Source organism: Phalacrocorax aristotelis, chromosome 5, assembly GCF_949628215.1.
Source record: "Phalacrocorax aristotelis chromosome 5, bGulAri2.1, whole genome shotgun sequence".
NCBI lineage: Eukaryota > Metazoa > Chordata > Aves > Suliformes > Phalacrocoracidae > Phalacrocorax > Phalacrocorax aristotelis.
The window spans coordinates 41,400,464-41,416,898 of NC_134280.1; the positions used below are offsets into that span (position 1 = coordinate 41,400,464).

The window sequence follows — 16,435 nt, forward strand, 5'->3', positions numbered from 1 at the left end:
GCAAGAGGTCACTTGTGCAGAACCAAGCCAGTGGGTGTTCAGAGCTCAACTCCACATCTAGGGTCTGGCCTGTTAATTAAATGGTTAAAATCCAAAGGTCACTCAAGAAAAAGGTCTTTTTGTAAACTTAAGGAAAACAATTGACAAGTTACAGACAAAAGGCTGGTGGGCTTTTACCAGGTAAATTCTGTTGATAGATTGAAGTATTTTAAAAAAGCTTTGTCCTCTTATCTTGAATGGGCCAAAGTCTTGTGGTTGACCACTTTCCTTTTTAACATAGGCAGTAAAGGAAGTAACGAGTCTGTATTCAATCAAATCATGGGGAAAACTGAAGTTTTCAAATTAAAGTCCCTCTATATGGCAGATATGTACAATCCATTAGCTAGTAACAGTGTGGTAAATAATCCCCCTCCTGGGTATACCAGTTCCCATATACCAGCAGTGATTCTAGAGCATGAAATAAAACCTTTACCTTGGCTTCTGATGCAAAACCCAAATACAGATCTTAAAGCGACATCCCTGTTCAGCAGTTCCATGCATTTATTTTGAACGTCCTCAAGTCCTATCTTTTTTTTTTTAGCCATTCGTAACACACTCAACATTGTTACACCTGAGCATTGACATGGAAAAAAAACAAAAACAAAAACAAAACAAAAAAACCCCAACAAACCAAACACATTTTTGTAAACTATCAAGAGTAACAAAAATTGACAAGTATAAATCCCTTCAAAATAGTAAAACAATTTCATATATCTATATGGGAAGGAAAAGAAGCTTAAGACAGAAATTATGTAGAAGATGAAAGAAAGGGAAGAAAAATAAAATTAATGAATAAAGCAAGGGGAGCAAACAGTAAAAGGGAAGTCAGATTTTCAGACTTGGAGATAGGGTTGTGAGTCACAGGTCAGCAGAGATCAAGAAATGAAGTTACTAAGAACTGGGAAAAGAACAAGGACTGATGCAGAAGGAAACCTCTAGACCACTACAAAATTAGCCCAAACTTATTGACTCCAAAGGGGCCAAATACTTCACCTTGATCCTGAAAATACCTTAGTCATGCACACAGCTAAGTAACTTGCATTAGCACCACCACTGCTGCAGGGTGAAATATGCCAGCATGAAGAAAGGACACCTCCTCCAGGTTCCAGTAAAGAAGCACAAGAGCTTTCCCCAACCCCTTTCCCTGCAAAACGGATGTGATGTACCTTGAAATCCCATCTCACCATCAGTTCTCTCTTCCCTCATTATGGACATCTGTGCACCCCGCTGGGACAGATGATATGCTGGCAGCAGGATTTACAAGATCACAGAAAAAATCAGTCTGCTAAAGTTGCCATTTATGTAGAAAGGTTCTCTGCATGTATAGATGAAGGCCTCTTAGGTTTCACTTATCTTAAAACCCCACAGTAACACAGAAAACTTACTTTAGCTTTAACAGATATCTCTGCAGAACCACCTTATTTTTGCAATTAGGAGGAGACATTTTTCCAAACAAATCAAGGATCCCAGGACCTCTAGAACTATGAGTACAAAAGAACAATCTCCTGAATTAGCATATGAAGCAGCTAATTACAATTCTTATCTATAAAAGTAATTTTCCTTATTTCACATACAAAGATGCTACAATGTATAATTAGAGCAAGACATTCATCTCACTTAAATTTAACTTCGGTAACATGATTCCAAGGCTACTCACTGCACCAATTCATTGCTTACATATGCAAAGGAGCTTGACAGAGGGCTGGTGCAAGTCTTCTGCTATTGTACCGGCCTGTTTATAAGTCAAATCGCTATTCTCATTACCTTGGTAGTGCAGTTGATTCAAGGCATGGCTAACCAGGGTGCTGCTTTGGTGGCACACTTGACCTAACATCCTCTAAGGAGCCACAGATCCTTGATGTCTTTTCCTACTTGGAGAAGAGCATGGGGTGGGAAGCAGCTGGTTTTAAACTGAATGAGATTTGTACGATGTGTGGCCCATTAAGTAATTAATACAGATGCAAATGAGGGGGGTAAACAGTACTTGGAGGGTGGGAAGGCATCCCATGAAATCACACCAGCAGTCCCAAGCAGCTATTCAGAACAGTTTGCAAGAACCCAACTGGCATATCAATAGCACGTTGGGTCATACTCCTTCTCCAGAGCTGTCAATTTATTTTGGATCACAAGAAAACAACAATAAATATAGAGAAATGCCTTCCTGTCTTTCTCGGAAGAGGGATACTGCTGGGGACAGGCTGCTGGGACAGCGAATAAGCATAGGATTTAGAATATAGCTGCTTGCAATACTGATTTTGAGCGGGACAGGAGGACTGTTCTTTTCTGTCATAAAGGAAATACTGACCTTTCACTATTACTTGCTAAATAAGGAAAAAGTTCTTCAACTACTGCTTTTGAAAGCAGGCTAGCTCTGAATTCACAGTAATGCACAAACCTGGGCTACAGGCTGCATGTTCCACTAGGTATCGAACAGAAAATCCACCGAGCGTTTGGAGCTATGGAGCTGTTCTGAAAGACCAAAGTCTCATACACTGCGAGTGGTGCTCACCAAAGCACATATCAGCAGACTGTCCCTGCTCAAAACAAATGGGTAATATCATAGCAGCAAATATGAATCTTGATATTAGTTTATCTCATGATTTCTTAGTTTCATGTTAGGCTTCATGAAAAAGACTGTTTTTGGTATTTTGCTGTCTTTGAAAGTCAAAACCAATGAAAGGAACAAACTAGATCTTACCTTGTATCTGTTAGATATTGTAGGGAAAATACTAAAAATGGTTTTCAATTGTGTAACTTTACAAGAGATGTATTTTTTAGGGAATTCCTCCTGAGACACTGTCCCCTCCCTCTCTCTTTTGGCACACATTTCACTCAAATGCTAGCTGGCATACAATATTAAATTATTAAGTTTGGAATATAACATCTATCAGCTCCCTTTATCTTCAGGATGATTTATCCCTTGATGTGCATATACTCAAGCAAAAACCAAAGAGGTAAAGAACACTATGACCTTCTCCACGGTACTTGCCCAATTCCAGAAGTCAGGGACCAGCTGCCAAAAGAGGCACCAAGCAGCTGATGTTCAAGAATGGATTTATAGTACATCAGCTATTCTTCACTGCCTGTCCATGTTCCTGCTCCTACCCTAGTTTCACTGAGAGCTGGCCAGTTACTGTAGGATAAATCTGGTACACGGACAGTTAGTTAAGACTGGAGTTGTCATAATTTCTCCATCTGTGACTTAGCTTTGAAAAGGACTTCTCTTACAGATGCTTTGTTTTCTGAAGTGGAAAAGCTGGTTAAAAACAGCTCACCATTAATTCCCTCAACCATCCAGAAGGATTTCCATTAGAAACAAACTCGTATGAAAAATACTGGAAATGCTGGCATGTGCCTAATTTAACTCAGAGTTGCTTACAGATCCATCCACGAGTATAGGTGAGGTCTGGCAAGCACATTTAATTATTTATATTTGAATGCTAAATACACTTAAATACATTTTAAGGACTTTCAATATTAAATGGTATATTACAGTTGCAAGTATAGCAGAGGCAAGTCTTCACACTGCTACATAGTAAGAAGAAATGCTTTTAAGATCTATGACTTCTTAGATTAGCATTTAGTGTAAACCCTTAAGAAGGACAACTGCTAATACTTACAGAAACCATACTGGAACTGTTGTAAGTTAGAGAGATGCCATATGGAAAGAGTTACAGGTTTACAGTCCTATTACAGGTTTACAGTTACAGGTGCCATCACATATTAAAGGTCCTCAAACACCAAGGCTGCCCATTCCTAGTAAGCTAGCACTTCTAGCTACATAGGACAATGCAATAAATTTAAAGCAAGCTGCAGAAAAATGTTTTTGAAATTATATGATTTAAATAAATATTTATGCAGGTTTATAAACAGTGCTCTGGGCAGGCAATTTTAAGTATAAAATATGTTTATTTCAATTATATACAGCTCAGTACATTTTGATACACATCTTGAAGTTTTGCAGTCTGTGCTCCAACTTTGTAACATCAACACAAATACAGCCTTCCATAGTCACCCCCCACCCCAACTCAACTTGCATTCCCTTGGGATACTCATTGCTTAAAACAACTTTAAATGAATTTTTAGTTACGCAAGACATGCTCTTCCTCCCAAGCACTAGCAAAGATGCAAAAAGAAATATACCAATGGAGTCAAAGTGTCTAATTTATGCCAGCAATTCAAAGCACTCCAGCTTTTCAAAAAGGCACGGGGGCTAGTATATAGAACAAAAATAATCTATGGTCTGCTATCAAACAAGAATTAGGACATGCAAAGTTATCTTCTCTCCAGAAAGGAAGAGGAAAGATTTTTTCAAAGATAAAAGCATTCCTTCAGAATCATAGTTTGCAAAAAAAATGTAACACAGTAAGAAAGTGCAATTTTAAACAAAATTCTTCTTGGAAAAATAAGATATTTTATATATTAATAGGTAGACAGTACTTGATAGCAAACCTAAGCACAAATTACAGTGTGTATTGACACTTTCTTTAGAAAAAATAAAAAACCCGTGTGAGACACGGTATAAAAGGCCTACTGTGGTGCAAAGTGCCTAGATGAAGTAAACATGTATAAATTTATTCCTTTCAGCAAACTAAGACAGTATGTTGCACTTTCTTCAAAGTGTATATTGTTCTTCCAACGTGTTTAGACTAAGCAGATTCACAATGATCTAACTATAGTTTGGATTCTGACCATATTAGAAATACACACAAAATGGAATGAGTATATCTTTTTTTTCACCTAGTAAAAAAATAAATTGGTTCCTAGGCTTTAATCCTTCAGGAAGAAGTTTCAACATCAGATCAGTGCTGCTGATCTACTGAGTTCCTTCATGAAGTGTTAATGTACTTATGGTAGATCTAATGCGCGTAAGTACAGATAAGTATGTGCATAATTCACAAAGGTCCAATGCACTTAAGTACATTCAAGACATCTATAATCTAGGCTAGGAAAAAACAGAATTTCATACAGAAATTCCTCCATAGCAGTTATCCTAAAAGTACACGCTATAAGTACTTTAATTGCAAGATAGTCTGAACAGTTGATTTGTGAAGCTTGCTCTTTTGGTAATAAACTTTAATCTTGAGACACAGCAAAACTAAACCCACACACGATTTCTTGTGGCTAGGAATGTCAGTGAATAACTTAATACTTGCCTCATTACCACTTACATAACATTGTATTATGATGAGAGTTACCTAGAAAGAAAAAACCTTGAGAGTATTCCTAAGTATCGTGCAAAGTGCATTTTTCTGTACTGGGACTAATCAAATGGCATGTAACTCGTGTAGTCTTGAGATTTTGAACTTAGGATATTGTACAGTCATCTCTAGATTTACCCTTATTCCTTTTACCAGCCTGCAAATCCTCCTTGCTTTCATCCCTATTATTGCCAGCACTTTCCAAATCCTGTTCCAAAGCATTTTCATCTGATAATCTTTCATCTGATGCTTTCATTTCATCTTCTGTCACATCAGTCTTCTCATCAGTTTTCCATGACGCTTCCACTTGCAAACATCCTGTTTCTTCAGGCTCATCTCCTTTTTTATGCTGCAAGCTGTCATCTTCAGTCAAGGCATCTTCAGTTTCTATTTTGTCTGTTCGGGCAGTTTTTCCAACAGCACCATTTGCTACATCACCCTCTCCTTTCTGTGTATCAGCTTTCTCTCCATCACATTTTTCATCACTTTCTAGTGTCTGTTTTGACTCCTCATCAAAATCGTATGCATCACCATCATCTTCCAATCTTCCCTCTGTTTGACCCTCCAATTTAACTTGTTCACTAATATTTTCATCCTGCTCAGCTTTCTGTGCCAGGGAATTATTTGCACCTTCCTGAGAAGCAAATCCACCACCATGGTGGTATGCAAGCTCTAACTCTTTCTCAGTTTCTTTCAGTGTTTCTGTATCAACTTTGTTTTCAGTAGTTACACTAACATCTACAGCTGACTCCTCTTTAGATTTGCCTTCCTCTTGTTGAACTACATTCTGCGCTTCACCTTCAAAAGGAATATTTTTCTCTCCCGCTGTATCACCTGTTGTTTCTTCACTACACTGGACCGTTTGACCTTCTACCTTTGGCTTTAAATCTTCTACGCATTCTGTCCTACATTCCTTTTCTTTCCCAGACTTATCCTCTATTTCCGCTTCTGACTCCTGAATTTTGTCTTCTGAAAGACTTGGGTCTAAAATGATTTCCTGAGTCATTACCTCTTTCACAGCCTCTGTGTCTGGATTTGCCTGCTGCAGCACACTTCCTTTTACCTCAGTAATACAGTCTACAGCCTCCACAGATGCCTTATCTTGCTCGCCTGTTTCTGCAGAATCTGAACACATCTCCAACTCTTCTATTAATACTTCCTTCTGGCCATCCTTCTCAGGTATAACATTTTCAAGTTCAGTTTTATCTTGCATATTTTGTTCCTCTGATGATGCTGAAGAACTGCCCTCTGAAGAAACTGGTTGGACGCATGCCTGATCTCCTCCACCTTCCTTTTCACTGGTCTCTGCTGGGACACCACTTTCACATGGCTCCGTCCCCTCCAGACCCACAGACTCTCTTTCCCTCGCCTGACCCTGAACTGTGTTCACCACCTCATTTTCTTCTTCAGCTCTATCACCTCTTGTCTTACCAATTCTTCCATCAGTACAGTCTTGGCTTTCACCAAGGTTTTCCTCCAAGACAGTTGTAACCTTCTTTTCAGCACTTTCCTCTGAGTGCTGGAGTCCCTCAGTGTGACATTCTACATTTACGTCTTCACTAAGCAAGGCTGCTACTGTAACCTCTGGTAGCCCTGCCTGATTAGAAACCACCTCGCAGCTCTCACTTGTAATGTCAGCTTCCTGATCCATTTCATTATCACTCAGGCCATGGCTAGTTTTAAGATCCTTTCTTTCTTCCTGTTCAGGTGCAGCTTTTTCCAGTTCATGATCTGTACCTAAGACACTAGGCATTTCCTGAGGAGTCTCAAAAATCTGATGACCTTGCAGAGAGCCCACCTCTGAGTTCTGATTTGTCCTTGCATTTAAGTCATGGTGTTCAGCCTGCACACTAACAGGCTGTTGGACTGCTGTGCCTGCAGATTCGGTCTCCTTTCTCAAATCATCTGTGTCACTATCATCATTTGAAGAAGCTCTCCCTGATACATGTTCTGTAAGGCTTTGAATTTGTTCTGTAAACCTGCTATCTGGTAACATCACTGTTGACAGGGCATCACATTCTTCAACCATTTTTTCTGCCTTTGCATTTTCATCAGCATGCAATGTCTGTAATTCCTGCTCCTCAGACTCCTCTTTGTGTTCCTCATGCTCAGTATTCTGCAAGATCTCTCTTTTCCCCATATCCTCCAAAATCTCATTTTTCATGTCCACTTCATTGGCTTTGCCTAAAAGACCATTGAGAAAGTTGAAGGGACCACACCATAGCACTTACCTCCCCACTTAAAACCCAAAAGAGAATGAATCAAAGAATAGGTTAATAAAAGATCAGCTTTTGCCAATTACGTGAGGCAAAGCAGCAATTGAATTAGTAAGGGTTCAGGGTTTTTGATCAGTGAAATTCACCACCACCCTCTCAAAGCAAGAAGTCTCTGGTGCAGGCTTGTGTTTTTGTAAAGTACAAGATTTATGCTCTTGGCTACGTGAATTATAGCTTTTGTAGATGAGAACAACTGTTTCAAGCAGGACAATTTAGTAATACTTGTAGATGTAAGACTAACAGTAAAGATTTTTTTTTTCTCAGCAAAATTCCCTACAACTTTAACCCTAACACCACTCTATGCATGAAGAGTGTGTGTCTGATGCCATTAGAATGAAGTAATCAAGGATTATTTAAGTATCATAAACCGGCATCATCAGTGTATATGACAAACACTGAATGTAAAATCTGATTGGCAAGCAAATAGTTCAGCTGTTTAACATTAGCAACACAGATCAAAGCTCAGGTACTTAGTGCCCCTTATAGCCACTTCATCCACCCAAAGGGATGGGTACTTCTGTGGGTTTTTTTGGGATTGTGGGTTGTTGTTTTTTTTGGTACAAGTTTTTTCTTCAACATATATTTAGAAGCAATAGGTATTAGAACAACAGTGTTTGTGGTTTCAGCAGTTAGCTTTTGGGTCTATGTTGTGCCTATATCACAAAAAAAAAAAAAAAAGAAGGAAAAACAGTGGTGGTGGGGGAACCCAAAAACTCAAACCAAACAACCCATTAAAAAAAAACAAAACAAAACACCAAAAACCCCACAACAGAATAAGGAGACAGAAAACATACTAAACTTAAAAATACACCCTTACCTTGTTTTTGGTGTTCCAGATTGTTTCCACACAAAAACTCAGTGAGGAAAAAGCAGCCAACAGCTAAAAGCAAGATAACCTGCACTTGAAACAGTTGGCTGCCTGTTGCTGTTTATTAGTATGTTCGTTTAGAACAAAAACAGGAGGAAAAAAAGTATTTATTATTTCCTTTCCTTCCACTAGTATAAAAGTTCTGAGTGGCCATTCATCACAAGCGCATAAGAAGCATGTTTTTGCCAACCAGATTTCTCCTTCCTAACGCTATCCATCTCAGAGTCATATTCTTTGAATTTAACAGTGTTAATCCTGTCATACGAAGTAAAAATGTTGATGTGTTAATATTAACTGCTCAATAGTACTAGATACCAAGAACAACAAATTTGTACATTAGTGTGTTTTAACAGTGCCTGGCACTGTTCAGCAGACACGTACAGTTCTCAGTTATGTAAATGAACCAACATAGAAGTTCTTTACAGGAAACGAAAATGCTTTTTTTCTGATTCTTTAGGATAAGTGCTGAAAAATATTGAACAACAGGAGGATTATTCTGGGACAATTTTCAAATTCAGGGCTTAAATAGTAATCGGAATGATTGCTACTTATTTGTAATGTAATTTTTGTATTCTCATCCTTTGTCGCCTTGAACGGACAGGAACTTGCAGGAAACTCTCAACATACTTAAAGTGATAATAAATATTAAGCAGAAAAATGCATAGGAAGTGATCTGACATGTAGCATGCTGCGTGATGTGTTAATTGTCCGACTAACAAATGCCCAAATTCCAAGCAAAGGTGAATGAATGGACAGAGAGAAAGATATGAAAGGATATACAGCACTTACCTAGCATCCCATCCCCTCCTGCCTTTAATGTCTGAGCTGTGCCTGGAACGGTTTTGGAAGAATCCAAGTGTCCTTCGTTGTCAAGAATGTCTGGTGTCTCCCCATTGGTGGCTACATCAGAATCTGGGATTATTCCATGTTTCTGTGGAGAAGCAAAAGCAATGCTTTAGAGCATGCTGCTCAGAAAGGGGACTTCAGGTGTTCTTGTCCTTGATATTCTGAATAAACAATTGCTTCAGTCATTCCATTAAACATGCTGGAAGTCAGATAAAAGCACAGAATATTACAATTTTCAGTTTTGGTCTGGGGGTTGCACAAAATGTTCCTCAGAGAAGCATCTCCTACAAAGCAGCTACTTAATACTACAGTCTATACTAAGGGCTCATGGCCAATATTAGGGGGAAGAACTTCATACAGAAAATTCCTGAAATGGCAACTTAAAAGCAACATGAAAATAGAGTTCTTGCTGCTGAGCTAGATTAAAACTTTCTGCAAAAAAACGTACAGGAGGAAAAGGTCAGCAGTTGAATATAAGTTTCTTTTATTCTTCTTGCATACCTTCAGTTGCTCCTTCAGCACAACCACTTCATCTCTAAGGTCATCCCGCTCACTTCTTATGGAATCAAAGAAATCTTTCTGCCTCTCTAATGCCTGAGTTCCCAATACAGACAGAGGGCAAGGAGATGTGAAAAAAGGAAGGAAGACAAGTAAAGACCATGAAAAGCAGGTGTAAGTAAGAATGAGTAGATTTAAGGTATTCAGAGATTCACGGAAGTGGCATGTATGAAAAAGGTAAAGTTTACAGATTTAAGAACCAAGTTTACATACACACAGATAAACTTCAAATCCAAGAAATGCACAGCTTATTCAATAACCAGGGACTCCTACTAAAGGCATACAGAGCCCAATATTTCACTATGGATCCTTCAAATGAGGATCCACTTTTCATTCTTATCTGCTAGACAAGTCGCACCCATATTACTTTAACATGCACATTGGAGACATAGTGCCATTCCCATGTGTTAAAAGAAGGGCATGAAAGCAGTCCCAGCACATTTTAATAGTCTTTTTATTCCATGGGTTACCACCACAGGTGCAGTACATTCCAATTCATTTGAAAGCTGCCATTAAGTCATCTTTAGACTGGTATGTACCATGTGCAAATGCGCATTTTGCTACTGAACCCCCCGCAATACTTCTATAGTAGAACAGTAACAAAAATTTAACGATGTTTTGTTTCAAGTTGCTACAAGTTATTGGACATCACAAGCATGGACAAGTTGCTGGATTTCTTTCTCCTTTTATATTCAGAAAGTCTTTCAATGCTCATTGTTAGAAAAGCAAGCCATGCTTTTCTTTAATAGCGGGTTTCCATTTGGCTTTGATAGTGGGTGGTGGGAAGGGATGAGAAGCAAGGGAGGGTTAGAGACTTTCATCCCAATAGCACATAAATGGCTCTAGTACTTCTTTATCACACTCCAGTTTCTGCTCAGTCTGCAGATTAAACCTGTATAAGGGAAAATTCAGTGCTGAAGGAATTGCATTACAAATAGCACTTATTTTCTCAATATGGCAAATGCAAATGGTGCACCACAGCAAATAAATTACCCTAGGTTCTGAGATGAGACCAGCTGATAAATTTTTCTTGGATTTTATTATACTGGCTAAAGACAAAAATCTGCTATTCGCTAGTTCACTTGTAATATAGTAAGACAGCCACACCAAGCAAAGTCACTAAGGAGGATTTTATTCATGAGGTTTTGCAAAAGCAGGATCAGCTGGAGAATGACAGTGCCACTCTGAACACATTTCAGGAGTTGACAGTCCTACCCCTATTTTTTTGTCTTTCCACTCTATTGTCTCCTGAAGATCAGAAATTTCCCTGACATAGCTCTGCTGTTTCTGTTGCAGCTGTTGGATTTCCTGAGAGACAGGAGCAAAAGAAGAAGACAGAAAGCAGGTAAGAGGTTAACAAAGAAGGTCAAGATTGCAGTGATGCCAAAGAATGAAAAAAGTCGGGTGCTAAAGTAAAAGAGTATCTACATGCACAGTTTCTGACATCTCAACTAAACCTGCACTCCTGAATACAATCTTACTACCCACGAGATGACTTGCAACAAGAGTTAGACAGTTCCATTGGTTTCCTCTGCATCTCCACAAACAGATGTCTGAAACACAGCTTATTTCATATTACAGACAAGACAAAGAAGAAGTCCAACTTTAGATAATACTTAATGAAAGTACTATTTCTGTTAGTCAGATCAGAACCTGTTTGGCCTGAAACGCTAGTTTTTCTTCAGGTGAGAAATTTGAGTAGGGAATAAACTTCTCCATGCCTCACCTTCTACACTCCCTACTGCTAACGGGGAACATACCAATCAAAGCAGCCATTTAAAAAAAATGTTACTTACTGCAAGCATCTCTTCTCTTTGCTTCAAAGCCTCTTTGATTTCCATGAACTGAAACTGCAATATGCTATGAGCATGCTTCTCCCTCTCAAATTCCTATAAATAATGAAATAATAATGTCATTTTTATTGCTCAAATATAGCATCCCATAAAAAAAGGGGAAAATAAACCCAACCACAAAAAAATGCTTATTGCAATGCAATTCTTGACTATGCCTCTAATCACAATCCCATAAGAGCACACTTTTTCTTATTTGTCCTTTTTCCAAGAGACTATTATTCCTTCAAATATAGAAGTGACAGACATCATTTAGGCAGTTTCGTAAGTTGAGCAGCAGGCTGGCAGTGAACAGCTTTTACACTCAAGTCCCACACACTTTACAGATGAATGGATGGAAGTTTAACCCACTCTTTCCACATAACCATGTACTAAGAGTTAGCTAGACATTGCAGACTGAAAAACACTCACCATATCTTCCAGGAACTATGTGCTTTTAAGTGCACTATAGTCGAATGCCCCAAGCTAAACAGCCAGTTCTGAAAAGCTAATAGAAGTCACAGCTTTATTATTTAACACCAACTCACTAACTGTCAGTTGCTGAATTTATGTAAGATTTAATTCAACTCTCAACAAAGTGCTGCCATAATTATATAAACTGCACAACTCTCCCACGGGCCTTCTGAAGAGAGCTTTGTGTGTAAAAATATTCTAGAAGGAAAAGAAAAATGGAATCCTCCAGAAGTCACTACGAACAAAACCTTTGACTTTAGAGATAGAATATAAAAGGATATGTGATAATATCAATATAGCTTTACCATATAAAACATTTCTTCACTTCAGAAATCGCTTATAAGACAGAAACTGAGGTAAGATTCCCATTTGTATGATCACAACCACATAATATGCTGCTATCCCACTTGCTTTAACAGTAACTAAAATAACTTATTTAAAATCTTGAAAAGTAATTTGGTTGCCTCCTCCCAAACATCTCTGCATTCCCCCCCCCGCCCAATCTTTCCCTGTTAAATAACATGCCATAGCTGTAACATACTTTACTTTTTTCTTCATATTGCCGCCTGGATTCTGCCAGCTGTTCTTCTAACTCTAAGAGCGCATCCTTCAGGGTATCTACTTGGTACATGAAATTTGTTTTTTCATTGTCTAGTTGAGCATTTGACACCATAGCCTTTTTATATTTCTCTTCAACTTCAGCTAGAGAGTCCTATAAAGAATAAGCAACAACAGTCAAAATCAGTTATAAAAGACACTTTGCCAACCAAGCCCTTGAACAAGAAAATTAAGTACTAAACCACAAGCATGACAAGTACTCCTACAGAAACCAGTGCTCATCATGTGCTTACCAACTGTCCCAAGGTGAGGATAACCTCCCCTGTGTTCCTACCAGATATCTGTTTACAAGCAAGGAACTTACCTCAGGACAGATAAAATGTTTCCTGTTTTCTGCTGCTTCAAGTTTCTGCCTTCTCAAAGGTTCCCTCCTCTCCCTCCTCCCCCTGCCCCCGCATACTGGCAGCTCAAAGCAGCTGCTGAAGATGACAAGTTGGCATTTTTTTTTAAAGGTAAACTGGCCTTGATTTAAGATCATTTTAGATGATCTTAGGCCTTAAATTAAGGCAGTTTGACAGCCACTTCACACAAATTTCAGGGATCCTCGCAGTGTGGGAAACACCAAAATATACTAACTCAGGAATTAGAATTGGCCATTAAAAAGCTGTAGCTTTTCTGCCCTGAGGTATCATTTTTCATGAGGTTTTCTATATCACATCCCTTCTTTACAAATCTACTCTGTAAGACACAATTCCCATGGTCTCCAAAAACCTCTCCTATCAACTTGACCTGAATATAAGATACTGAGGTATTTATAACAACAGATGATGGCAAAATAAAGATCAGTATCATTTTTCATGTTGTGCAGGCAAACTTTGCAATGTTTGATTTTAATACAGATATAAAAAGGAGTTACAGAAACAAAACAGTGCAAATATGCAAACACAGAGGACACTCGTCAACACTTTAGTTCACAGATCAAGCACTTTCTCTTGGAACTTAAGTAATTCTAGTAACTACATCTAAAGCACAAGTGAGTTTCATATACTTCCCTTTTCATTCAGCCAATGGAAGTAGGGATGGCAGTGGTGAGATGATGACAAAATTAGTTTTGAATCAGTTTAGTTTACATTTCAATTGACAAATAAGATAATTTGTCTTTAAGGACACAGATTTGTCCAGTTCCAAACACAAACTGTTTTTTGGTGCACTTCCCAATACCAACCAAAGGAAAGCTGCCATGATTTGGAGACAGTGGTAGGATCAAACCTCAGAAATTAGCTAGAAAGGAAGTATATGCAAGTAAGAAGTTAAGGTAGTTGCTGCACCGCTCCTTCAGCATGCTACATTTTGTTCTCTTAGCATCAAGCAGTGCGGCTTAGGTACATATCACCACAAAAGGCAGTCTGAGGGATACAAATTGAAAAATTACCTACATTTTTTATGCAGAGTGATTCTTTTACTATACCTGCTACACAACAAGGCAAAACAAGTTAGGTTTTACAGAAAAAGGCCAAACTACTCTTCTTCCATTAAGAACTCACATAAGACGGCAGCATCTTCGCCTGTTACAGTGTTGAGCCGATGACACAGTCAGCAATTAATGCTGATAAATGCTGCACTATATGCCTGGATGTTTACATATGTATTCGCAAGACTGCCTCTTCCAAAAAACGCAGCTCATGTTGCTGTTCACTTATGAGCTAGTGGTACACAGACGCATACACTACCAAAATATAATGTTGGTTCATGTTGCACCAAAATTTATGGCTTCATGAAAGTGGTGTTTCCTTTGTGCCAACTGGTGGCAATGTTCATTTGCCACATAACTGCTGTTAGTACAAGACCTCTTTAAGGATGTCTTCTGTGATCTAAATATGAAACCAAAATGATACCTCACATGCACAACTTTCCAAAGGTATGCTGGATCTTATTAACCTTAGTCCCTATCAAAACAAAAACATACAAGCTTTTAAATTCCAATTTTTCGTAGCACTGTAGGACATGAGTTTTAGTTCATCTTCCAATATTGGGAGACTTCCTGGATTAGGAAACTATAAAAAACCTCACCCTAATAATTTGAATTCGCTAGCAAAATCATTACCTTGTCAAAACTGCAAAGACAACATGCAATAGTAATCAGCAGCCTTTCAGTTAACATTTGGAAGCATTTCTCACCACTATTAGTCGATGTCAGAATATACTTTTCCAGTTAATTAAATGCTTTTCACACAATTTACAACCCTGCCCAGAAGAAAGCATGCAAGGTCAGCTCTAGGTCTCACGCTGACTGGACTCTGAATGTTTAGCTGGTATTAATCATCACACTCCCCATCTGCAGTAAACCAGTACCTTCATTTCTTTCAGTCCCTGCATGTATTTGCCTTCTACATCCTGAATCTGGTCCTTTAACTCATAGATGTCCTGAGAGAAATGGTGAGAAAGATGAATGATGCTACTGAAACTAATGGGTAGAAGCACAGCTGACAGGGAAAAGCAAGTACTTAAAGTTCTCATTTAAACATTTCTACCACACAGGTTATGCAGCCTGATCCTAACCTAAAGCCTTGCTGGACAATGAAATTTCTTGGTTAGAAGTTTATGCTAATTCTGCTCTTCTTGACTGGAAAAAATGAAATCTTCAACATTAAGGACAAGACGCAGACCCAGCTTCAAAACCTCCAACAACTGCATTCTCCAGCCACACAGCCCTTTTCTCTACCCCTTTCACTGATACCACCCTCTTTGAGGAACTCTGGTATTAAGGATAAGGGCTGTCAAAGCCAGCCTGAAATACAGGCTACACTAAAGATGTATGAAAGACTGTATGAAAACTGTCACACTAAATTTAATTATTAAGTCCTATTTCACAGTCTCTCTCCTATTTTGTCCTTGGTCACCAGCAAATGGCTATCTTTCAGCTGGTTTACAGTGCTAAAACTGGGACAGATGTGCTTATATCTGAGGTCTTAATACAAATTGCAGATGTTTTAACTGGCTGAAATTTTAGAAGAGTTGTAATTTGTATGTATGAAAGCTAACAGAATTCACAATTCCCCATTTTAAAATGGTCTTCAGAATGGAGCATTAAAAACCAGATTAAAAAAAACAAAAACAACAGACCAAGACCCAAAACAATTTAGCTGTGGACTACCTAGACTAGCACTCAATGATACAAATGCTGGATTGCATAGCTATTTGCCATTCAAATGTTCCTAACTTCATGGAATCACAAATTAGATTATGAAATAAGCCCCCCTCCCCAAATTAGCATGCAGTAATTGCAGTGCTTCTTGCATTATTTCAATCCTCTTAGTGTACTATACTGACTCCACTTGTTAATTCATTAGGTTAGGATGACATGTGTCAATTATGATCAGTCTGTTCTATCACATGCTGTAGGACTTCACCCAAATATTTCTGCAATACACACCAGCTTCCCAGCAGCATCTCCATAATAAAGCTATTCACTTTTCTTTTACAGCACACAATTCATTTTGTCAGAGCTGCCAAGAGGGGGAGACAAGGCACTTTCTTTTTTGGAAAGAAGTATGAAGCATATTTAATAATACCCTTTAGATAATATTTGCCTATTTAATAATAATGCAAGGACAGTCCTAGTTTGTCTAGCCTGTCAATCCCAATTCTTACTGCCAATTTCTATAGTCATTAACGGGAACACCAGCACTACTCTCAAGGAATCTTATAGTTTATTCATTTCTCAAATGCAAGGCATACAAACATTCTTATCAAAAGACATATAAATAAGAGACAGATTCCTAATGA

General features: G+C 38.4%; 1 protein-coding gene across 11 annotated transcripts in view; it reads right to left on the reverse strand.

The window, feature by feature from the left end:
• The window catches only part of LRRFIP1 (LRR binding FLII interacting protein 1), a 115,270-nt gene that overhangs the window by 7,718 nt on the left and 91,117 nt on the right, over window positions 1-16,435 (reverse strand). For 4 of the 11 annotated variants that reach the window (XM_075094099.1, XM_075094098.1, XM_075094096.1 and 1 more), the window contains 7 exons: window positions 15,002-15,073; window positions 12,633-12,803; window positions 11,585-11,677; window positions 11,004-11,096; window positions 9,732-9,824; window positions 9,174-9,315; window positions 3,929-7,424 (listed from right to left, as the gene is read on the reverse strand). In XM_075094099.1, the coding sequence (XP_074950200.1) occupies window positions 5,347-7,424; window positions 9,174-9,315; window positions 9,732-9,824; window positions 11,004-11,096; window positions 11,585-11,677; window positions 12,633-12,803; window positions 15,002-15,073 (2,742 nt within the window). In that variant the 3' untranslated portion in view covers window positions 3,929-5,346. Of the gene's footprint in view, window positions 1-3,928; window positions 7,425-9,173; window positions 9,316-9,731; window positions 9,825-11,003; window positions 11,097-11,584; window positions 11,678-12,632; window positions 12,804-15,001; window positions 15,074-16,435 lie in introns of those variants that run through there. The other 7 variants (XM_075094103.1, XM_075094101.1, XM_075094104.1 and 4 more) reach the window with 3 other exon arrangements.